This window comes from Neopsephotus bourkii, unplaced genomic scaffold, assembly GCF_033783945.1.
Source record: "Neopsephotus bourkii isolate Nb327-2 ecotype Australia unplaced genomic scaffold, CSIRO-AGI_Nbou_v1 NB_1767, whole genome shotgun sequence".
Lineage (NCBI taxonomy): Eukaryota > Metazoa > Chordata > Aves > Psittaciformes > Psittacidae > Neopsephotus > Neopsephotus bourkii.
In genome coordinates, this window is record NW_026902241.1 from 12,791,589 (window position 1) to 12,817,124 (window position 25,536).

The 25,536-nt window shown below is 42.0% G+C and overlaps 1 protein-coding gene across 1 annotated transcript in view; it reads right to left on the minus strand.

Annotated features, from left to right (window-relative positions):
• Nucleotides 1-18,140, minus strand: part of LOC133225834 (pecanex-like protein 2) — a gene marked incomplete at its 5' end in the record, with an annotated part of 98,985 nt that extends 80,845 nt beyond the window's left edge. The window contains 4 exons of the mRNA XM_061378693.1: nucleotides 3,963-4,059; nucleotides 5,897-6,006; nucleotides 16,354-16,445; nucleotides 18,030-18,140. Of these exons, the coding sequence (XP_061234677.1) occupies nucleotides 3,963-4,059; nucleotides 5,897-6,006; nucleotides 16,354-16,445; nucleotides 18,030-18,140 (410 nt within the window). The remainder of the gene's footprint in view (nucleotides 1-3,962; nucleotides 4,060-5,896; nucleotides 6,007-16,353; nucleotides 16,446-18,029) is intronic.
• Between the last annotated feature and the right edge of the window lie 7,396 nt (nucleotides 18,141-25,536).

Here is a 25,536-nt window from a genome sequence, read left to right on the forward strand (position 1 = left end):
AATCTGAGCTATGGTTGCCTCCATTTCATGTCATGGCACAGTGGTAAGGGCCCCACAGGAAACAGTTGACCCTAGACAGTTATCTCTCTGGCTGAGGGGGATTCAAAGTTACCTTCCAGAAAAAAACCCTGGGCATCCACCTACAGGCTTCCACCCTTCCTGCTCCTGCAAAACACAGGATGCAACCCTGTTCTCCATTCTGCATTTAGACCCAACTGTCCAAAGCAGGATTTTGGATTTCATTCCCAAGGCCAGACAACTGAATGTTGAACACCCTACAATGTGATGCTTGAGTTCTTCATTGCAATTGGCCCAATGTGGAAAAGTTAAGCACCAATCACAGTTGAAATCTCTTCAGTGAGAGATAATCACTGTTATAATTTGGGTTGAAAGCAGGTGGAATTTTTCTCCATTTTACACTCAAAGAAAAGAAGAAACCTCAAACCAACATCTCTACATTTGATTACCTCCATTTTTACATGCAGAATATACTATAATGGCGTTTTGGTTTTGGTTTGGTTTTTTTTTAATTATTATCATGGAATCACAGAATTATTTAGGTTGGAAAATACCTTTAAAATGACCAAGTCCAAACGTTATTTTCAATTATGCTTTTAGAGCTGTGTACAAATCCTTTTACTAGCTATCTAAATGTTTGTATCAAAGACCAGGAAGAAAGCTGAATTTGACTGTAACACATTAGCACCCTCAGGCCACTGGTTAATCTAGTAATCAGCCATGTGGATGCCTAAAGAAATTAATTATAATGGTAGGAAGCTCCATTCTCAAAGTTGAATGGTCAATTATCCATCACAGCTGCTTTATAATTCAGGCTTCCAAAGGTGGCAATTCTTACACAGATATTCAAGCAAAGGAAAATAGTAAAGGTCATGTAACTAAAAATGAGAGATGCTGTATTTATTATTCTGAACATCAACGCAAAGCCACTACATAATACAGCACATTAATTTTCAGTATTAACCTTGTTTGCATTCAGCTCCTTGAGGAGGTGATTTGGTTCTGTATGCTTCAGGATTTCTGATTAAAATGGTTCTTAGTTAAACGGTGTGTTATGAAGATCATGGATCTGCGTATAGATCAGGATAAGGCTGGCTGTTGCATCCTGCCATCTCTTGCCACTGGCAAGCGGTCAGGAATACTCGCCTCATAGATGAGTACTCCAAGAGGAAAAAAAATTGACCACCACCAGGAGCCACATTCAAATAGTGACATCCTGTTTCACTCAATTTCTGAACTGTTTGAAAACCCCCTTGCAGAAGTTCTGGAAGCTATTTAAAATGCCCTTTCAAGAGTGTTACATCCAAAACATGACTGCTGTTGCTGAAGAAAGTCAGCAGAGACTGTGGCTTAACTGTTCTCCTCAAACTTGAGGCACATACATTTTCTCCTACCTCAACTCTCCCCTACTTTTCTATTAGCACAGCGCTGTGAGATAGCAGTGGGAGTCTCCTGGCAAACTGGTTAGTGTTTAGTTGAGACAGAGGTATCAGATAGCACAGAGGTTAGACAAAGAGCCTATATTAATCAGAAACTGACCTCTCTTTCTTCAGGACATCACCCAGTGTGAAAGAATTAACACTGCCAATTGATGTTGTAAGCAAACACATCTGCTTACAGTTTTTATACAGGGAAGCCTGGACAGAGATGTAAAAAAAAAAAGGTGGCAAAGAACTAATAAGCTCCAGCAACACTGAAGGAAAGAAGCCTCTGTCTGAAAGCATCAGTATGGAGAAAATGTACAAAGCAAGAAAAGCACCAATCCCCCAGACCAGGTACATCCTGGAAAGCAAGATGTGCCAGATGTTCTACTTAATAAGTGCAAAGAAAAACAAACCAAAAACCACTGCAAAACACGGCAGGAATGTTTTCACCAGCCATGGTGAAGAGAAGAAATGAAGTCTTTTATCTGGCCAGTCCCACCACAGCCCTCCCTGTGCTTCTGCCCCAGTGACTGAAGGGCACCAGTACCGTTGAACCACATGGTAACTGTTAGTGTAAGATATTAGGTACCTGTCCACATTCCTGACACAAAACCAGGCTGATAGTCTGCAGAATGACTCCATTTTGAAAATATAGCCAGGGTCTTATATGAACATTTGTCCATTCTTTGGGGTTTTTTCGGTTTCAATGTATTGAAGCCTTGCTCAAGGTTTCCTTCCACTATGTCCCGTGTGGTGTCCTCTGCACGGGACAACCACAGTAACCACTGCAGTCCACTGGCAAGGCTTCATCTGCAGAACAGATGAGATCAGACCCTGCACTGCTGCAAGAAGGGCACTATCAGCAAAGGATACAAGTAGGATACAAATACAGTGGGACAGAAGCTTTCATTGCATCTTCCATATAGTGCACAAGCAAAAGAATGGACTGACGATGAATCATGGCAATAACCTACACATCAGAAACACCACGGAATATAGCAAAAACTTTAACATAATTTATTTTTTTTATTCTTCTACTAGCTGGAGTATTTATTGCAGTGTGACCCTGTTGTAAACAGTTTAGTTTGCAAGAAACTTGTAAATACAAGCAACAAGAAATAGGTTTATCACTTAATCTTACATGGGCCCTATTAGAGTAAGCACTTTAAAATAACACAATACATGGTGGAAAATAACAATCCAAGCAGCAGCTTAGCAAAGAAAAGTAGAAAGTATTGGTACCATGGGATCAACTCGTATGCCAAATGTAAGCCATGTCACACCTTATAAAATGTCCAACAAATGATTCAATATGTACAGGAGAGATGTATAGAAGAGATCCTTTTGAAGGGACATACGGACGCCAGGCCATCTACCACACTAGCGACCTGTATCAGTAGGTACTATGGACTCCCAGGTCATGTCTAAGGGTCAAAAAAAGACAGTCTGTCTTTCAGGCACTCTTTCAATGTTTCCTGCTTCTGCAGTCTTTCAGGAGTTTAGGAATAACTGCCTAGATGGCAAATGCTACATGCAGGCATTAGGGATATGGTCAGGGGGAAAGGCTGTCTAACAGCCAGGAAGCAGGACAGTTCATGACTCTAAGAAATGTCAAACATCCCTTAGTACTTCTGGAAAGTCAACACATGAAGATCACATTCCCACATGAAGATCAACCTTCCCTGGGTAGTAGCAAGGATTTTTATATAGAAAGAGACAAAAAGAAAGATGGGTCACTTTGGATGTTTAAGCTGAAGTGGGAAATAAACTGACACAATCTTAGAGCTACGTGTCAGACAGTAGGAAATAAACAGCCTGCCAAGCAAAGAAGAAATGATGAGATGGCAGTGCTTGGCACCAGGCATGTACCTCCCTCTCTCACACTAGTCAAGTTTTACATGCTTCTTCCACCTCTAGGTGCCAAGTCTGGTCTGTGCTCCACCTGGCTTGGAGGGCACACAATCAAAAGTACTCCTGGCACAGAAAACACATTCCTGAAAACCAGATCAACTCCTAGCCCTAGAAGAAGAATGAATAAGGGCTGTTTTAAATGCAGTTAATGCTGTGGACCAAACTCTGTCCCACTCCAACGCAGACAAGGAGTTTGGCAGGACCGCTCACTTTCTTATGCGCTTGTTTAAAAAGCATTTAAAAACGCCTGCCTTGTAGACACCAGGTTGCCAGGCTGTAACTATATGCACAGAATCTGCACTAGCTCTCAGAGTACCAGGATAAGATGCCCCATTCCCCAAGCTCTAAGAGTGCATTTCCCACCAACTGTATTGAGAAATCAATGTTATCCTTCAAAAGGAAAATGGCAACATTCCTCTTCTCCCTTCCAGCCTCATTGGAAAGAAAGTCTAGAAGAACTTCTCTCAGTTTCTGTGGATTTAAAGGAACAGAATATATATCCTTCCATTTGTTATGCTTTTTGTAATTTAAATATTTAAAAGATTTCTCAGTGGAGAAAATGGATATGAGAGAGCTCTGAACAGAAAGTAATGAAAGAAAAGGTCTTACCACTGATTCTCTCATCTTTTCTGGGAGTGGATCTGCTGATGAATCTTCAAATCGTTGACGCAGATAGTGAGGGACATATTTGCACTGAATAAGGGACCTGTTTAAAAAATAAAAATAAAATCTTAGTTAAGATACTTCTGAACATTTCTAACAGATATGAATATACCTGGGGGGCAGAGAAGCAGGAACAGCCTCAGCCTTCCCTCCTCATGTATTCAGTAGCTATCTTGTCTCTGTATAGCTGGAGATTGACACAAACCAGCTCTACCTGTGAACAAGGTAGAACTTTCTCATCAAAATGCTAAAAGTCTCAGCAGTCCACCAATGTAACTCAGTCATTCAGAGGAATGCGCAGAGAGGGTACTGCTGCATTCATGCCTTTTATTAATGTTTCAACTAAACTGAAACCAATATGGGAGCTGTTTAGACCCACCATCAGACAGGCCAAAGAAGCTATTGCTGTATATCCTCAATTCACAATTTACATGCTACCTCTTCCTCTATCTTAAAGTTTATGCCCCAGGCCATCCCTTAAATACTGTTTCCAGGAGTACTGTAAATACTCTCCTTAACTTCCTTCAGTTAAGTTCGGAGCTGCTTAAAAAAAATAAAAAGCTTAAACCTCTTTTTTTTTTAAGGAGTATAAATTTTTATCATGATTGCACAATAGACATTTGATGATGCTGTACACATATTCTTAATTTTAAGATATTTAACAATTATTTCCACTGCCTGAGATTTGATTAAGAATGTTATGAAATCAGTAATCAGATTTAAAAGTTAAAATGGATTTAACAGTTTAAGATTACTTCCTTAAAACAGAAGTTTTAAGGAAAGACAAGTTTCTGTTTCATTAAAGAAGCTAATGAACTGGTGCGTCCTTCCTGGGAAGTGGGAGTAAAGAATAGATTTAAACTACCTCAGAATTGAAAGAGCTCAGCACTTCCCTGCTCCTTTGCAATTTATCTGTGTTTTACTCCAAGGCTAAACAAATCTCCCTAATACAGCACACAGCTTACTCCCTTCCATACCCAAGTTCCATACTGTAGCACTCAATGAATTAGATGCCACCTAAATAACCTCACCTCAAGACACACTCAACACATGTCATGAATCAAAGGAGAGAACCCATGGGATTCTTCACAGGCCCTCTACACTGTTCTAGGGTAAGACTGAGCTGTCTGTGAAGCAGAATCCCAGATGGCATGGTGACGCTGGCTGCACAAAACCCACTTGCTTAATCCCAAAGCCATATATGTAGATGCCCAGCTCCTTCTGGACAACCCTCATGATAGCCATATAGCACAGCTCCCACAAATGAAAATTTGTATCTGCTGCCCTTGACTATGGATCTATGGGCCTTTCTCATGTCACCTCAACCTGCAGATCACAATGTTAGGACTTCTCTCCTGGATTTCTCATTTGCAATGTCAGCCCTTAATACACTCTACCTTTCCTCAGCTACCTCTAACAGACTGTCAGAGCAGAAAAGGAAGGAGTTAATCTCAGAGAGGCATAGCCCACTGACAGTGACCCTCGGAAAGAGCTGGAATTGAGCCATCTTCCCAGCACATCAAATGTCCTTTCTCCTTGCCACAGCACTATCCAATGCATATTCTGCAACACCAAGTAGCCTGAGCACCCTCTCAACTAAACCACTATCCTCCTAAATGGCAAGCACACAGTTTACTAGAGGATGAAATCTGCTTCAGAGAATTTGGATAGTGCTGTTTGAAGAGCACCAACCATACTGTCAATCTGACTGCAGCACTTCATTTATTTGAAGGACTGATACCAACCAAGCAGACATAGCAAGGAATTTCCATCTCACCACAGTACTTTGGAGAGATAATCCCTGTGCTTTGGAAACTAAGCATCACTCTGGCTGTGTGCTATACAGAGTAATCAATAAATAACATTTGCAGGCAACTTACATCAGTACAGATGGGTCACTGCTTTGTCTGCTGAGGTGATAAGAAAGCGCAACTAGCAGACCACAGAAAGCAGAGAACAGTGCTGGAATGTGTTGTGCATCCCAGGGTTCCTGAACAGAAGGACAGAAAGCAGAGCATTTTAAAGTTAGGAATGCAGAGCTTAACAACAACAACAAAATTAAGTAAGTCACATATGCAGTGCTAAATGCACAGCATCTGAATTTGTACACCATCTATGAAGGACTGAAATTCTTTTTTCATATCAAAGTCTATTATTATGAAAAAGACTGAGATTAGAAGCATGTTTTGTGATCATACTATGTAATTCCTGTATAATCAGCAATTAGCTAGGAAACCACATGAAAGGCAGGTTTTCTCTTCTCTTTGATGAAACACTAGAGGCAAATTCTCATTAAAATGAGATGCAAGGGAAATGAAAAGCACTGTATTTGTCTAAACTCTAAACTGATGTGTAGTTACTTGACCTATGGTCAGACTTCATGCAACAAATGCCAGCGTCACCTAAATCAGGCAGTGGGGTACAGCTCTGCCACCTCACTCCGAAATCTTTCTGCTGCTTTGTAGGTTACATCCAGGCCCTGCCTGAATGACAACAGTGGAGAGGGCTCGCCACCCTATGTAACATCCCTGAGCATGGAAAGAAGAGACAATTTACACACTTGCCAGCACACTTTGGGCATAACCAAGATAATAAACAGTTTCTAGGTGACTGAAACAGCTAAAATTGGCCAAAAATAATATGAGAAAAAAATGAAGTAAGAAACATTCCATTTCTTTTAGGTGCAACAAACACCTAAGACAAACTAATTTCCTTTTAAGGGACAAACACTCAAAGCACTGCAATATAAGGTTTCTTTGGAATTTAACCCCAAGATTCTCATTATCCTAACAGCAGTATCACAAAAGTGAAATTCTAATTCCAAGAATCATTTTCCTTTCATCATACTAAGGAACATCACAAAGATGAAAGAGACAAGTTTCTAGCTCTGTCGAACAACCCTACTCAGAACAGTCATTACAAATAAAAGTATTAGGAAAAATCCAGCATCATTTGTCTGACAAGTCAAACTTTGCCATCCAATTTCACCCTCCATTTCATTGTCCCCTGTTTTGGGGCCAAATACATTTTTGAGTTAGATCTTCTAATGCTTATTCTCAGGTCAGAAATTTTACAGAGAAAACTAACTGAAGCCATAATGTTCTGAAAGTGGCTGAATCACAGTGTGTTCAAATATCCACTGCATTTCTAGGGCAATAGATCTGCACACAGATCCACCCAGCAGCTCCTAGTGCATGACTGCCCCTTTGACCTGTAACTTTTTCCAGAAGCAAAATACTGTAAAGAGCGCAGCAATATACCTGCTATTGAAACCTATCCGTAGCCAGTCTGCGCTTTTCCTACTGTAAAATTGCACATGGCTGGTTATCCATATTAATGTTTCAGGAAGTCTTTACTTGTATATTTTCTGTATATTAAACACAGCTTCTACATTTAGCTAGCCTATTCTTCAGTTCCAAAGTGTCATTGTCCTCCCAGAGCTCAGCTGTCAGGGAGCCAGGAAGGCAGGCAGGATAGACATCAATACTCGCTGTGTGCCTAGAGAGCAGGATTTTCCAGAATAATGCTACACAATGTTGTACAAAAGATGAGAATGAACAAAGGTGTCGTATCTCCGACATCAGGGTGATGTACCCTGCTCCATTTTGTCATTTTCCTCTTCCACTGCCTGGTAGAGCTTTAAATTAAAAAGATGAAAAAACACAATATAGTTCATAATTGGACAATGATTCTTCTCAGTAGGAAAACAGGAATGACAGGTTTTAGCTTGGGGAGCTGCTATTATCTGTCATACTAGACAGGTAGTCTGACTTCCTACTTTTACCTCATTTGGTTGAGGTGACATGTTGTACTTTCATATCAGTTTTGACTTTGATGCAGACACTCACGTAGTCATTTTTAAAACAAGTGAAATGGACTTACAGGATTAAGGATGAGAGTGATGAGTTACAACAGACACAGTGGTCTGGGAGTGGCGTTTCATTACAACAACCAAATCTCCTAATCCCAAAACAATCCACTAAAAAGGAAGATAAAGGTGTCTTTGAATTTATGAGCCTTTTGCAACTGGTAGAGGTTGGGAGGCAAATGTATTTTGAAAAAGTGGTGATAGTACTTTTCTGTCCTATATTATTTATCCTTTTTGCTTCTTGTCACAAAAGGGCAAAAAAGGCATGTGGTACTCTTATCTCTCGAAGATATGCTCAAATAAATCATACGTCCTACTTCAGAAACAAAAAGTGCTCTGAAAAGAGAACCACTTGTGGTAAGTAGAAATCCTTGATACTTTTTTCTTTCCCCCCCTCCCCACAGACTACTCCTCTCAATGCAACAAAGACTTAACAGACTGATGCAGTATCAGCATCATTGAAGGTGAAGGTGTTTGCATAGTGGCTGGCTTTTTAAATACGAAGACAAACTCCAGTTGTTCTTCACAAAGCACATACCCCCTCTGATTTTCCACTCTCTCATGATTTTATCACTATTCACAGAATGGTTTTGGTTGGAAAGGACCCTTAAAAGTCATGTAGTACTACCCCCCTGCAATCCAACTAATCTTTCTTTGGTCTTTTTCTTTACCTCCATACCCCAGCCTCATCACGGGTCTATGTTGCTGCTCATATCAAACAATACACAGGACAGCTGTTGAAGAGAACCAATTCAACACATGTGATAGTAAATTGAAAGAAATACTGAACATATACACTCTGAATGAGATGCTAAAAGGGAATCCTCCCCACCCCTGAAGGTATGAGAAAACGATAACAACAACTCATTCTTTACAAGGTTAATCATAAACTTAATTATATTACCATGGATATTCCTTTTCAGTGAACACTAGCAACCAGGATATGGGAATTATTCATGAGCCTCGCGTTAATACTGGTTAGAAACAAATTCTAGGGAGAGATGCTCACCAGCCTTACATTCCCATCACCCATGGAAAACAAAACATTACTTTCCCAGAAGTGCTCCACAAACTTGACAAGTAATAAACTAACAGACTACAGATATCACTGCCCATTCTGAGCAATATTCTGTGTCTCACACTCCCAACTGCTATCTGTGACTGTATTTTGATTGCTGAAATTTAAAACCCATAAGGATGGCACTGATGCAGGGGTATGCATGTGTGCACACACCACCTTACACAACGGGGTCCCGGTCTGTGACTAGGATTCCTCAGCTAGAATGTAAGATGAGCAACAACTTCAGGCAGGGGCATGGATACTCATATGTCACATAATGGTGAGCTTATCCTAAACAAGAAGTACAGATTTCTACATTCCTATACAGTTCTTGTACAGTGACATACTTCTGTAAGAGTAACCCTGGGCTGCACCAGATTCTGCAAGCATAATTTCCTTTTGCTGTTATATCTGGACAATAAGTTCTTATTATACACAGAAAACTAAGAGCATAACTACTGAAGTTATGTCTAAAGTGCAAGCCTATGGCTGTAAACATCACTTACTGAAACGTGTCATAGCTGACAACTCTCTCCAAGCTCTTGCATGAACCTCAGGGGTCTCTAAATTGGAAAGTACATAAAATTGATGAGCCTTGTCTTCAAAGCCTCCAACAGGGCTGGAAGTATGTTACATGGTAGAAGCAAAGCTGTCTAATAGTCCTATACTCTTATTTTTAGCTACCACACATCCGGGAATTCTGTCTATACACATGGGTCCATTCACTGCTGTTTAGAAATTCATTTGGGCAGTGTTAGCAGATTGAGGGAGATGTATGCTTGCAATTCTTTCCCATTATAAAACCATAAGGCAAAATATTTCAAAATTATTAGTACACAGATGAAGTCTGAGTCATTGAAAACGGGAATCAAGAAGCATTGTTATTCTGATTGATGTGTTTAAAACTCATTAAACAACAAACCAAACTACATCAATGTGAGCTGAGAATGGTTTAAAATACACACAGGATTTCTAGTAACTGTCCACTGAAACAATAAATAAGAAAAACTTTAATGGGAATGATGTAACTTTACTTTTTTATAAAACATGTGCTTACACAGAGCTGGAGGGGGCAGCTGTGCCGCATGTGAACACATTCACATCAGTTTAATTTCCGACCCAAGAGCAAAATCTGGAGTTTTTCCACGCTGATTAAGACAAACCACAAGTTCCTTCAGCAGTTAAAAATTATATAAATAAATAAAAAATGCTGGATGACAATTAACTGGTTCTGGATAAGCTTCAAATCCAAACCAGCTGATTGAACAGAAAGTAGATGAGAAGGACTGACAGATTCCAGAAACCTTTGGGGGTGTGCTCTTCTGCTACACTGATGTGCTGGAATGCTACAGACTGATACCAAGACGGATAAATTCCAGACTAAATATTTGAGGAAAAAGTAGGGGGACATACCTGACTTTTTTTTAAAAATCTGTTTAATACTGGGGCACAGACCATGAAGCAGATGGTGCAGGAGACAAAAGGCAGCACATCAGGCAATTCTAGGCAAGTGAAAAAGATGGCACAGAAGTTCCCGCGTCTCCAATCTGATGGATGTAATAACAGAAAATAAAAACACCTCCATGAGGAAATAGATATAACCCTTTCATATATCAAAGCTAAGGTGGCTATTACAGCTTGCAATTTCTGCTCAAGATTACAGGATTGAAGCTGAGATCAGAAATAAAGCCAGGCTGAAGTGAGCACATATAATTTTAAACTGAACTCAGTTACCCAATAGCTTCAAAAGCAAGGTGAAAAATTGCTGCTAACAGATGTAAGAATCCACAGAATGACCAAAAGAAGTGATAAAACCATGTTTAAGATTTAGAACGTTTTATTACACAAAAGTAAATTAAAGTTCATAGAGGACCGGGAAAGAATTGGAGTAAGGAGTGATGATAGACTTCAACAGAGGCGTGGGAGACAAAGAATAATCTCAAAGACAGCAAGAGAAACTCAAATCTTTGCACTTCAGAAGACATTTCTCTCTTGTCTGAAATCAAGTTCACAGTATTGTTGTATGTAAGGCTAGATAAGCAGCTGGTGTGACATCAGTCATGGCAGGGATGTGTCACGAGATAAGATGCATGAAGGGATTATTTGCAGCTCCTGAAAGCTTTAGCCAAACCACCTTTGCATAACTGGGATAACAGCACTGTAAACCAAAAATATATACAGGTGACTTCACCAGAGGGAACAGCTTCTGTTCACCAGCTGCCAGACAGTGACTTGAAAATCTGTTTCACTCACAATATACTCCTTTTACTGACAACTGTGATGAACAGTGTCCTGTCCATCTGTAAGTCCTCAAGACCTCACACACGTGGACAGAGACTTGGAATTCCAGCTATTTGTATTTGGGCCTGTCTGGAGTTATCATTTTGGATGCAATACTCTGTACTCCCTACCGTGAGCCATTTTGGGGTTTCTCAGTTTGACAGAATTAAACAAAACGAAAACTGATCAGTGCAGCAGTAGCACCATCAGAGGAGATCCTGACAAACCACAGATACACAGCTCCTCCACACAAACATCAAGCAAGGGTACAGCTGCTGAGGAGCACTCTGAGGAGGGGAACAGACCCCTTGACCACAGCAGGTGGGACCCCTTTGCCTCTCAGTCATCTCCAAACAAGTGTCTAAGACACAGAACTCAAACACAGGTCTCATCATGCAATGAGTTTGCGCCTGGCGTTGTAACAGGCTGTCCTTTATTTTAGTTGTGTGGAAAGTACATGTTGGGTCATGTAACAGCCTGTGCCCATGAGGTGAGCAGTATGCAGCCGCTCCCCAAAACACACTATATGCTTCTGATAAAGTCCTGTGACGGGACATGTGAGCAGCCTGCCATATGATCCAACCTGCACGTTCACTGTTAGCACAAGACTGGAGATCTGTCCATCCTCTTTTAGATGATATGTGCATTTTATTTAAGACAGAAACAGTTCTGGTCAGGTGATGGCAAAGATGTTGCAAGGTCATTCAAAAAGAGAGCGCTGCCAGATGAATTCATTCGGCACACCAAATGTTGTCTGCAGATCATAGGATAAACTTTCAATCGAGAATACTGTAGAACAATTTTCCTCAGGCAGCTTATCTGAACAAAAATCAATGACAATTATTAAGTTAAACTAACGTTATGTCTATACTGCAGCTGCTTTTTCACAGAGACTCGCAGTTGGTTTTCTACAACATAATTCACCAGAAAAATCAGTCTGGACAAGACATGGGATTTCAGCACAGGCCTATTTGTCTCAGTTCTCAGAGTTTATATTCACATGCTGAAGGTTAACTCTAGTACTTGCACTGTTTTGTGAACATACCCCAAAACAATTGCTCAATTCTTCCTTTTTAATTTTTCTAAAATAGGAGATGTAGAGCAAAGAATTGATGTGAATTTGCTACACTAAAAACATTTTGAAATCTGACTGCAACTAAATCAAACTATTGTATGTACGTTGTGTAGTTTCTGTTTAAAAAATCCACAAGGAAAACTCATGTAAGAACACAGATCTATTATGAAATTAACAGCGCATTTATTTTGATAAAAAATAAAACTATGTGGTAAATTAATTATTCTTTTAATGAGCTTCTTCAGGAATAGTATCTTTCCTTTTGAAATAATTAATGTACACAGAAAAACTAGGCTAGGCTATTTCACCCTGCAAGATAATAATCAGAACAGAAGAGCCACTTGTGGAAGGAAAAACTCAAGCCTGATACCACTGGAATGGGACTTCAGCCTAGGCATTTGATGTGAGCAATTGTTCACCAGAAAAAAGCACACAGCCACTTCAAGATCCATCCTACTCCACAATTTATTTCAGGAAATAGAACTCTGCCAGTTACACCTGCTGAGCTACAAGATTCTGCCAATAAACAGAGTTTATATTTGAGGATGCTGCATTTCAGCCAAGAAATAAGCTTTGCAACTGAAAAATCCTGTGCCAGAAAAGCTTTCCCACTCCTGAGTCATTTTGATTGTGATGAATTTTTTGACCGCCATAAATATTGAAAAGTTTGCTCTGTTGGTTTTGACAAACTGACTAAAAGTGAAAAGAGAAAAATAAAAACAAAAGAATGACTGTAAAGGGCAAGTGGGGAAGAGATGCCATTTCTATCTTAAAGAAAACCACGTAATTATCACTGTTGTGCAAACACCTCAGTGAAATAGGCTATGGCATTTGGTCAGTTTTGAGTTAAACTCTGCAATTTCTAGTGCACCAAAAAACCAAACCTTCATTTCATCCATCAGATGTTGTTGCTTACTACATATCAAAACAGTTCTAGTTTCTTAGAGGAGCATTATATCACCTTTCACAGGGGTGACTATTCAGGATCATATTTTTCTGTTACATTTAAGCAAATTCCTACTCCTCCTTCGCCAACCAAAGAACTGTTCTCTTTCAATGTTTTAGACAACAGTCCAAAATGAAGAAAAACATCTCTGGACCTGACTGAAAAACACAGAGGGATAACAGAAGTGCTTATTACACAGCTTCAAGAAGAAAAAAATGTATGACATTTCAAGCACCCTACTAGACTGAGACTATGAGCAAGTGGAATCATCTTTACATGCTTTAAATTAACCTCCTCAGAAGTGCCTTCACAAGAACCGTGCCATAAAAATTCAAATTAACTGTAATTTCTGTGGGAACAGAAAGTCTGCACTTAATATTGGTAATTTACAACAGATATCTTGTAAATCTTTCACAGCACTCTACAACTTCAGGGTAGCATTAAAAGCATATTTCTAAGCAGTTTGAAGTCTAATCCACAAGCAGATTGCTTATCTACAAAGCCACCTGCATGCTGTAATTTTAAGTATTATGCCGAGAAAGGAGAGCGAACAGTATTTTAATGGGCGCTTTTTTTTAACACTCTTTACAAAACTATTTCTTAAAGTATCCATCACACAGCTTCCCTACCCTCAACTAATTGCCCTCTGCTAACTTTAGCGGGAGATAAAATGGTCAGTTCAGATATTTGCCTGTTGGACTCAGGTTTCATTCAATTCCTTCTTTCCATAAAGATCTTTCTGTTTTCTTCATTGCTTCTTCCCCCATCATAGATTTTTCTCACTCTATTCATCCTTACAGAGAGTCACCTTCTGCACCTCAGCTGCCACTTTCCAAATCGTTAATATAACAAAAAAAAAAACCCATAGCAGGAATATTAGTTACTTTAGGAAACTGCATAAGGAGCAGTCACCTGGATCAGGTGAAACCAGTACAACTGAACTACTGGGTCAGCCTGACAACAGAATTCCTGGGAGTACACAACATGTTCAAAGACATTTAAAGTGTCTTAATGGAACACTGCCCACTAACTGAGTTGCCATAATTTACTGCATATGGACTCAAGCCACCCAAGGGCAAGATTAAATGGTGGCTTAACACGTTTTACCTTACTGCTGGGAGTGGTTAAGAACACATGCACAGCCAGCTCTGACCATCTGTGAGAGACCATTAAAGCATTATAATAGACCATTTTTTATTTAAAGTTCATATTCAAAATTTTAAGTGGAAAATAATTCAAAACCATTGTAGAAATGCTTATATTCCTTAAAGAATTCCCTGAAAGAAACATCTGATTACTCCTCTCATCTATGTAAATTTCCAGCCTGGGTGTTGACATGGTACATCTTTGGCTGTTGTTGAACCTCATACTGGGATCTCTGTGTGTGCTGTGCATGCGTAGCACCACAAAGCAACCTCTCAAGTATGCCCACAAGATGTCAAGAGCAGCTTGTAAATGACTGCACATCCTGACGCAGCCCTGCATGGGCACTGATAGCATCTAGCCTGTAATGAAACACTGTCAAAAAACTGTCCCTTAAAGGATATATTCTATCCCTAGTCTAAGATGAAATTCTGCTCTAACTGTGGGCACTGAGAATTTTACAGCAGACTTGAAGGCAGCCAAAATTTTATTGCTATTAATTTTGCCAGCATATAGACCCAAAGCACACCTCCATCCTGAGCACCATACACAGCTTAGTCTCTACATCTGAAGGCTACAATGAAGTAAAAGGCGGCACAGAGTGCAGCAACTAACTTAGCTACCCCTGTGACAGCAGCTGTTTTACAAGGAGACACTAGAAAGGCTGGGACTCTTCAGATTGAAAACAGCTGGTGGGGAGGGGATATGACTGATGCCTGCAAAACTGTGAAGGCAGTGGATATGGTGAATGTAGAACAGTTCTTCCACAAATGCTGCAATATTAGGCATAGGGAAGGCTTAGTGAAATTATCAGATCAGTTTAAAAATCAGTGACGAACAGCACTGCTTCACACAGAGCACACAGAATATCTGGAATTTCTTGGCACAAAATTGTGGAGACAGACAGGACCAGCACATTCAGGAAAGTACTTGGCAAATTCATAGATAACAAGTCCACAGGTACCAAATGAAATAAGCAGACACAGTCTCCAACATCCCTAATCCAACAGTTGTGGATACTGGTGGAATATTAAGGAAAAGAGTGGCAGTCATCTGGCTTGCATTAAGTTTCTAAATGGCATTCCCCTGTGGATGCAGACACATTACTCGTTCAGATGGTCCACTGGTCCATCCAAAGTGGACATTTAATTTCTGAGGTATACTGTTATAAAGCAACCAGGGTTGGAAAGGACACTAGACCATGTCAGTCAAGGCTCTGTCCATCCTGGCCTTAAACATCACCAGGGATGGAGCATTCACAACTTCTTTGGGCAACCTGTTCCAGTACCTCACCACTCACACAGTAAAGAACTTCCTCCTCATACCTAACTGAACTTCCCCTGTTTAAGTCTAAACCTGTTACCCCTTCTCCTGTCACTACAGTCCCTAATGAAAAGTCCCTCCCCAGCATCCCTATAGGATACTGGGATGCTGTTCTGAGGTCTCCACGCAGCCTTCTCTTCTCCAGGCTGAACAGTCCCAACTTTCTCAGCCTATCTTCATATGGGAGGTGCTCCAGTCCCCTGATCATCCTCGTGGCCCTCCTCTGGACTTGCTCCAACAGCTCCATGTCCTTTTTATGTTGAGGACACAAGAACTGCACACAGTACTCCAAGTGGGGTCTCATGAAAATGAACAAATCCAGCCTGGCTTGTACTGGTCACTTGGAGTTGCAGCTTTTTAAGCCAAGGCTGCTGTTACTCTTTGTAGGGGAAATTGAACGGATTGTTTCAGGCTGATTTATGTAAGTGGTACACAGCCACAGGTATTAGATGCATTCACTCCAGTATTGCTACTACAGTTTCAATTTATTTCAGTGTAGTCAATAGGCAGAACTTGAAGCATGGCTTGTAAAGCCTATTTTGATAAACAACGACAATGTAGCACCAAACAATGCTGGTCTCCCTGCATTATATGAATTTTAAGCTTGAAGTTTTGAATTTTTACAGTGTTTTTCTGGCTTACCTTTACTGCACTGAAGCAGAAAGCATATAGAACAATCAGAACCACAAAGCTTCTGGAAATGCTGTATAGTGCAGATACAAACCCAGCAGCAGCTGAAATATAGACATTACATGTGAGTTAATTTCTTCCTAAGTAAGAAAGTGCAATCAAAATAAAAAAATGAAACAGCTCTCGCATCACAAGAGGTACAGAGATTACAATCAGGTATCATAAAGCTGTTTGCTGAGAGAATAACTAATACCCTGACTAAATAAGCTGACTAAAGTGTTTACAGCAAAGACTGAAAGCCAGGTGCCACTGTACCCTATGTGTTTGCCATTGACCTCAGGTCCCACACTATCGCTTTTTGTACTGAACATTGTTTTGTTAAAATACCAAGTAAATGTCTTCATATTGCTACCAAGGAGGAATGAAGTGATCTACAAACTGGCAATTTTGTAGTCAAATTCTATGTGGGGTTTTCCCTTTGCTCTCCTGTGACACAGGCTCTGATATCTAAAAGCACCCTAACTCGCTTGGTGAACCATGATTTGCACCATATTAAGCTACATGAACAAACTTAAAGGGAAAGAGAAGGATGCCAGCTGATCTCTTGCTATAACCTCCTTTGAGAGCTTCCAAAAACAGAGTAGGAAAAGCTGTCAGAGAGAATTAAGAGTTCAGCAATGTCAACAATAGAGACAAAAGAGCTGCAAAACCATTCTCTAGTTAGGGTTCAACATACACTGGAATCATCATTACTGACAGGATGAGGACTTTATCCAACATGGTACTTCCTCCAGGTAAGCTATGGTATTTGAGACAAAAAGCAAAGAACACCCATATCATCTGTACTAGTTTTAACCACTCGCCAAAGGCTACATCTACAGTAGCAAGCAGAATGATGCAGTAAGCAAGGGTCTGTGGGATTAATAATGCTGAGAATGTCATATCTATGATAAACATGCTTGAGCTGCCTTACTGCAGAATGCTTCTAGTCAGGCCCCACAGACTATGCTCATTAGGAGTGTAGTAGGTGCACCCTTACAGTGCTTTCTTTTGAGCTTCATCCAAGTGCAATCTGGTTTGCATATTCTAACACCATTCCATGGTGCAAAACACGTGTCAAGGGAGAACAAGGAGGAAGTCTGTTTCTCATCCAAGCCAAGATGACAGTGTAGATGCACCCCAACCTTCTCTGTTATTTAAGTTATAAGGAAAACCAAAAACTACTACTACTAACAAAAAACCCCTATGCATCATCTCTCATGGGCCTTGTTTAATCTCTGAGTGAAATAACACCAGACAAAAAAATCACACATCCAATATCTTGTGAACATGCCTCACTATGGAACAATGCATTTTTTTATTATTTTTTAAATGGAGTTTTAACAAAAAAGGGAAAAAAAGATAAGTTGGGGAGTTTTTTTTGTCAGCATAGTAAAGATTCAGATCAGACATACCAGGAAAGAGCTCTTCAATATCAAAAACATTCTGCAGCCTATAGCAAAACTTCCATATGAATTTTCAAAATAAAGAAAGAAATCAAATCAAGGGGCTCTTATTAGTATGTTACATGACTACCATTAGCTGTTTGAGCTTTAACATGCACTGTACTTTAAAACATGCAATAATATACTCCAGTCTAAATTTATAAACCCAGAACGGGATAGCTCAGGGTGCAACTGGGTACTTACCAGAACCACCAAAAAGCAACATGTCTACTTGTTCCAAAAGATATATACAAAATGTGTTGATTTGAGGGAAAAGACCAAGAAGAGAAATTGCAGGAAAGCAATATAAAAACACTAAAGAAAAAAAAGATATATGTTAGAACACAGTCATATATCACAATGGATGAAAGACAGAAACATGCATCATACCAGGATAAAAAATTGTTCCAATAAATTCTGAAGATTATTCAAGTGAACATATCTCAACCTCAAAAGCAACGATTACACTTCCCCTCTCATGCATTCAATAAATTATGTTATTACATGTTAGAAACTAAAGCTCAGAGGTTAAATTTAAGCTTTAATTTGGATAAAACCCATGGCAAAAAGAAACAGCATTACATAACCCCCTTACTGGTTCTCATACACTTTCAAAGTTATATTTGTTCTATTTAAAGAACAGAAATTTTGATTTGCAGACTTAGGAACTTCTGCCTTGAATCTGTGTCAGTTCAAGCTCAGGTGTAACCATTCACTATAAACAAAAAATATTTTTGTGGCTATGATCTGAAGTATCTCGACTATCACAGTATCGTGCCTCTGCTAGCAATCAACAGAGAACACTTAAAGCAGCATGTGAAAATGGGACAAACCTATAGTGAAAGTTCTCCAGAATAGTTCCCCAGCTTCTAAACAGGATAGACCTTGACTATGGTGAAAGACCATTAAAATCAGTAGAGAAACCCAGTCTGACATCTTTACATAGCTCCTTTCTAAATAGAAGTGGTAATTTAAATGGCTGCTTTACAGAAGAACAGGAGTAATAATTCAGGTAGTTGTTCTACTAGTCATGTTCTGTTCATTTCCAACCACTCCTCCTTCCCATCCATTTAATCTCAGCCTCACTCTACAAAATGCTACACACAGTTGTCTAGCAAAGCATCTAAATGCACCCTTGATCCAAGTCTCCAATACTGTTGACTTTCCAGGACACACACACACGTTTAATCATATTCATACTGCTTTACCGGTGAAGGAAAGAGATGTGTGTCAGCCACCCTTCCTTGTAAACATGTATTAGTTTACATGACAGGAAGACTGCAGTTTCCTCCTATTCATTCTCATAAGAAGCAAATTAAACAAATCACTAGTACAATTTATTCCCCTTCCCACTCCAGTTGAATTTTAAGAAGGCAACAATAGTATTTGTGTTCTTTGTTGAATGCTAATTTCGTATTTAATCCCAGCTCCTCTTACTAATGCATCTTGTGCTAAAATAAAACAATATACCAAGTTTAATCTGACAGCTTTTCTCTTTATCATATTGTACACTACTGATATCTAACATTGTAAATCTTGCTGAGGAAGTCAAACATGTGAGAAAAAATGACATACTCAAGTGTTAAACCCAGACAGGTCTCACTTAAATATACTTGAATTCACAATGCACCCTTCAGCATGACTTCCTGTGGCTGGCACAAACTATACATACATGAGCATGAGGAAACACCGTCTTCACAATTTCTTACATAGAAATGCTATTATTCATCTCCTTTACTAATCTGTTCTTATTTTAGATATTCCACCAAGCCAAGCAATGACCACTCCTGAAGGCAGACAATCAGGCATGTCAGAAAACTGACCAGAAGGCCATGTGGTTTCGCCATGGGATCAACTATCCCTTAAGCCCTATTCCTGAAATTCATGGAAGATCTTGTTCCTTGGAACAGGAAAACTTGCAGAGCTCATCTTAGAGTACTGACTGCCCTTGCTGTAGCAACCTCAGAGAAAGCTGAACAAGGGCAGGGAAAGGAAGGACAAGACCAGAGACACTGTCCTCTCAACAGACCAAAATATGCAGGGGTGAATGTAAACTAGGAAAAAGTTGTTTCACTACAGCAGTGTCCTCACCTCACCCTCTCTCTATTAATACCTTGAATAATCCTACCAACTTCTTTAGCTAAGGTAGCTTTGTTTATCTCATCCTGCACAAAGAGCATACCAGAGAGGAAAACAAACAGTTGTCACTGACAAAAGGATTGAATTTAGGAGTAGTAGTTTCCCTTGTGGCAAGCAGATGATAAAAGTAACTAATTAGTTGGAATTGCATTATGAATTCCAGAGAGAATTTATTTAAACATCACACATTGCCATACAGAAAAACACCTTAAAAAGCTGAACCACAAAGTGATGCTTATGTGAGCTGCTGGCATTCAACACTGCTGTTTGAAGGTTTCCTCTAAATAAGTAGCTACTAGCTAAGTGTAGTAGGGAAACACAAGCTTTGACTTCGGAAATTTTGGGTCAATACATGTAGAATGGAAATTCAGTGGCAATGTCAATGCAAGCATTTTAGAAATTTAGGGTGGTTTTTTTTTTTTTAATATCTATTTGGGCACTAGTCCATTTGCTGTGCAATAATAAAAACTTTTTCACAGGGAGGTGTGGGGGGGAAGTATTGTTTCAGTGAGAAACAGGCTTCTTGTTCTCTGCCTCCTGAACATACCATTGATAACACTCTTAGAGGCTTTCTTCCCCTGACAGAAGCTCTATCATTGCTGAAAGTAGCAGGCAGAGGACTTGCTATCACAAAATTTTGCCACCATCTCATACCTGCTCTTCTGAAACGTCTGCCAAATCATTTCATTTGCCTGTCTAGTGCTTAAATGGTTTCACCACAAAAACTCTCATTGAGTGGGTAACTACTTTTGTCACTAACCTCACCTTTAGCACCCAGGGATTAAGGTTGGCTCTGTGTGTGCCCTTACTTGCACTATACATGTTAATCTAGCAAAAAGATCAACTGAAATAAGGAATTCAAGATGCAAACTGTAGTTAGAATGAATTCAAGCTGTGACTCCCCAATCAATATAAATCAATAGCAGAACCACCATAAATTTAAAATAAAACAGAATCAGATCCTAAATAGATTACTTGCAAAGAAAATGACCAGTTAGAAGCCCTATTTCTTAATTAGGTTACACATCTAACACATTCTTACTGATTTTTTTATAACCTCTTTTCAAGACTTTTATTATAGTATGCCATGCAGCATCACACTAGTTCCTTTCTATGATTTCTATCCCTTTCGCTTCTTACTGTATGTCGTAAACAAAGGAGACCTTTTCCTTTCTTCAGTATTTGTAATGTATTATCAAAAACCCTTTGATTTCTCAACATATCAACTCTGAATGCTACAGTAAATCATGAGTAAAATGTAAATTAAAAAGTCACCATATGATGACAGAACACTAAAGAGAAACCAAAAATATCCAGAATATAGGTAAAACCACAAAACAATAACAACACTTCATTGGTATTTAGTGGGGTCAACTTCCCTCCTGACTTTATTGCCCAAAACAAATACTTCTATACTTTCAGTCCCTAAGTGAATCTATTCTCAGTGCAGCAAGATGCTGGAGGATGTCAGACTGCCGTGGCTTAAAGAAGCATCTGTACTGTGAGCACCTTCAAGCATTCACGGCAGCTAGAAGCTGGGACTCCCACAGAGACAAAGCAAGGACTAGCCAAAGCGCAGCACCAAACACCACTTGAAGAAATACACCATGGCAAAATAAGAACCGGGGAGAAGCAAAGGGAAATGGTTTCTTCCCCCCCCTTGCTAAACAGATACCAGGCGGGGACATGAGCCATGTATTTCCTCCCTCCCCTATGCTCTCCAGCCTGTTTCAAGAACCTGCTCTACTATTGCTGTCAAGGCCACCCAAAATTAGCACATTTATAACCACACTGTTTTCTTTCAGTGATTGCTATAGTTTTTCATTTATCTCTATCCCAAGTGTCATTTAAGAGTCCTGTTGAATTATTTATCAGCATTTTTACTGTTCACCTTTGACAGGCAGAGAAAATAATATCATTCAGTCAGCTGACTGGAGCTAGCCCAGCTAGAGCCGCAGCCGGCACGCTACAGCGATATCGAGGTTCTACCGAGATTCGGAAAATCAGAGGGGACAGTGCAGAGGCATCGCGATTCCCGACATTTCCCGATTCCTGAAGTCCCAGCAGCCCTTGCGAGAGAGCGGCTGATGTGGCGGGGGGGGCGTTCCCACGGTGAACGGTGACCACTCCCCTGTCCCTTGACTTGAAAGAGCCTTTGAGAGGACAGCGACACGTCGGTGCCCACCAGGTAGGTACAAGGAAGCACAGGTAGGTCGTTTTGCTGACCAGTATGGTCGTCTCCAGAAAGAGAGCTAGCAGTAAGAGGGCTGTAGCAACTCAGACAGAGACCCCATCCCAAACCGTGGCTGTTCAGGTCTCTGGATGCAGGGAGTGCCAGAGCCTGCTACTGCCGGGGGAGGGAGGACAGCATTCCACCTGTGTGAGGTGTGAGCAGGTAGAAGATCTGCTTAGCTTGGTGGCTAAACTTAAGGAGGAGGTTGAGACGCTGAGGAGCATCAGGGAGTGTGAAAGGGAGATCGACTGGTGGAGTAACTCCCTGGCTGGCCAGTTGGAACGGCTCCAGGGAGATACCCCCTAAAAGGGGATGGACCCCCTGCCCTCTCAGACAGAGGGTGATGGCCCGAGACAGCCCCTGTCCTGTAGCTGTCACCCAGAGGTAGGGGACCAAAAAGATGATGAGGGTTGGAAGCGAGTTCCGGTTCGGCGTCGTGGGCAGCCCTCCTCCCTTCTTGCCCCGCTTCCCCAGGTGACCCTCCGTAATAGGTTTGAGGCCCTGGATCTTGAAGGAGAGGTAGGTGAGGATGCGGTGCAAGGCCCACCTACAAGGCCACATAGGAAAAAGTGGTCGACTTCACACCTCAAGACTGCCTCTGGTAAGAAAGAAAGAAGGGTCATTGTAGTAGGTGATTCCATTCTGAAAGGAACAGAGGGCCCGATATGCAGAGTTGACCCTCATCATAGGGAAGTGTGTAGTCTGCCTGGAGCCCGGATCAGGGATATCACCAGGGCGCTCCCCAACCTGGTGCGCCCGACAGACTACTACCCGCTGCTGGTCTTCCAGACGGGTGAGGGGGAAGCTGCTTCCCGCAGTCTGAGGGGGATGAAGAAAGACTACAGGGCCTTGGGGCGGATGGTGAAAGACTCTGGGGCTCAAGTGATCTTCTCTTCACTCCTTCCATCTTCCACTGATGATGTGGGACTGAATGGGAAAATTCAGTCCATAAACGATTGGCTTCGAGGCTGGTGCTTCAGGCAGGGCTTTGGATTCTTTGATAACAGCTGGTTTTATAGGGCACCAGTCTGGACGTTGGCATGTGGGAAAGGTTTATCGCACAGAGGCAAAAGGATGCTGGGGCATGAATTAGCAGGGCTCATTTGGAGAGCTTTAAACTAGATTCGAAGGGGGATGGGGTTGTAGCTGGGCTTGCCTCAGTGGGACAGTGCTCCGGAATTGATGGAGACTGGGAGGCCTCCTGTAATCCTAGGGTGAAATCGGTGTGCTCAGCTCGCTCCCTGAAATGTCTGTACACCAATGCGCGCAGCATGGGAAATAAGCAGGAGGAGCTAGAAACCTGTGTTAAGTCAGGAGATTATGACCTGGTGGCAATTACAGAGACGTGGTGGGACAGCTCACATGACTGGAATATAGTCATGGAGGGCTATGTCCTTTTCAGGAAAGACAGGCCAGCCAGGCGGGGTGGTGGGGTTGCTCTTTATGTGTGAGAGCAGCTACAATGCGTTGAGTTCTGTCCGGGGACAGATGATGAGCGAGTTGAGAGTCTGTGGGTGGGAATTAAGGGGCAGGCTGGCAGGGGCAATACTGTTGTGGGGGTCTGTTACAGGCCACGGGATCAGGGTGAGGAAGGTGCTCTCAGCACTCGTTACTCTCAGTACACAGTGCTCTCAGTGCCGGGTGCTCCAGTACCCAGTTCTCTCAGTACGCGGTGCTCTCAGTACCCAGTGTTCTCAGTACTCGGTGCTCTCAATTCTCAGTGCTCTCAGTACCCGGTGCTCTCAGTACCGAGTGCTATCAGTAACTAGTGCCCTCAGTACGCGGTTCTCTCAGTACCCTGTGCTCTCAGTACCCATTGCTCTCAGTACCCGGTGCTTTCAGTACCCAGTGCTCTCCGTACATGGTGCTCTCAGTACGCGGTGCTCTCAGTACCCGGCGCTCTCAGTAGCTGGTGCTCTCAGTACCCGGTGCTCTCATCACCTGGTGCTCTCAGTACGGAGTGCTCTCAGTACCCGGTTCTCTCAGTACGCAGTGCTCTCAGTACCCATTGCTCTCAGTACCCGGTGCTCTCAGTAGCCGGTGCTCTGAGTACCCGGTGCTCTCATCACCCGGTGGTCTCAGCACGGAGTGCTCTCAGTACCCGGTTCTCTCAGTACGCGGTGCTCTCAGTACCCAGTGCTGTCAGTACCTGGTTCTCTCAGTACGCGGTACTCTCAGTACCCATTGCTCTCAGTACCCGGTGCTCTCAGTAGCCGGTGCTCTCAGTACCCGGTGTTCTCCATGACCGGTGATCTCAGTTCTCAGTGCTCTCACTACCCAATGCTCTCAGCACACGGTGCTCTCAGTACCCAGAGCTCTCCGTTGTCGTTGCTCTCAGTACTCGGTGCTCTCAGTACGCGGTTCCCTCAGTACCCAGTGTTCTCAGTACCCGGTGCTCTCAGTAACCGGTGCTCTCCGTATGCGGTACTCTCAGTACCCGGTGCTCTCAGTACCCGGTACTCTCAGTACCCAGTGCTCTCAGTACCCGGTGCTCTTAGTACCCAGTGCTCTCAGTGCCCGGTGCTCTCCGTACGCGGTGCTCTCAGTACCAGGTTTTCTCAGTACCCAGTGCTCTCTGTACGCGGTGCTCTCATTACGCGGTACTCTCAGTACACATTGCTCTCAGTACCCGGTGCTCTCAGTACCCGGTGGTCTCCGTACCTAGTCTTCTCAGTACGCGGTTCTCTCAGTACCCAGTGCTCTCAGTACTCGGTGCTCTCCGTACGCAGTGCTCTCAGTACGCGGTACTCTCAGTACGCGGTGCGCACAGTACCCGGTGAGCTCCGTACCCTGTGCTCTCAGTACCCAGTGCTCTCAGTACCCGGTGCTCTCAGTACCCGGTGCTCTCCGTACCCAGTGTTCTCAGTACGCGGTTCTCTCAGTACCCAGTGCTCTCAGTACACGGTGCTCTCCGTATGCGGTGCTCTCAGTACGCGGTACTCTCAGTACCCAATGCTCTCAGTACGTGGTGCTCTCAGTACCCGGTGCTCTCCGTATGCGGTGCTCTCAGTACGCGGTACTCTCAGTACCCATGGTCTCAGCATGCGTGTTCCTCATAGCGTGTTCTCGCATGCGTGCTCCAGTACGCGGTACTCTCAGTACCCAGCTCACCCAGCAGACGGTGCTCTCAGTACTCGGTGCTCTTAGTACTCGGTGCTCTCAGTTCTCACTGCTCTCACTACCCAGTGCTCTACGTACCCACTGCTATTAGTACCCGGTGCTCTCAGTACGCGGTGCTCTCAGTACCCATTGCTCTCCGTACCCGGTGCTCTCAGCACCCGGTGGTCTCCGTACCTAGTCTTCTCAGTACGCGGTTCTCTCAGTACCCAGTGCTCTCAG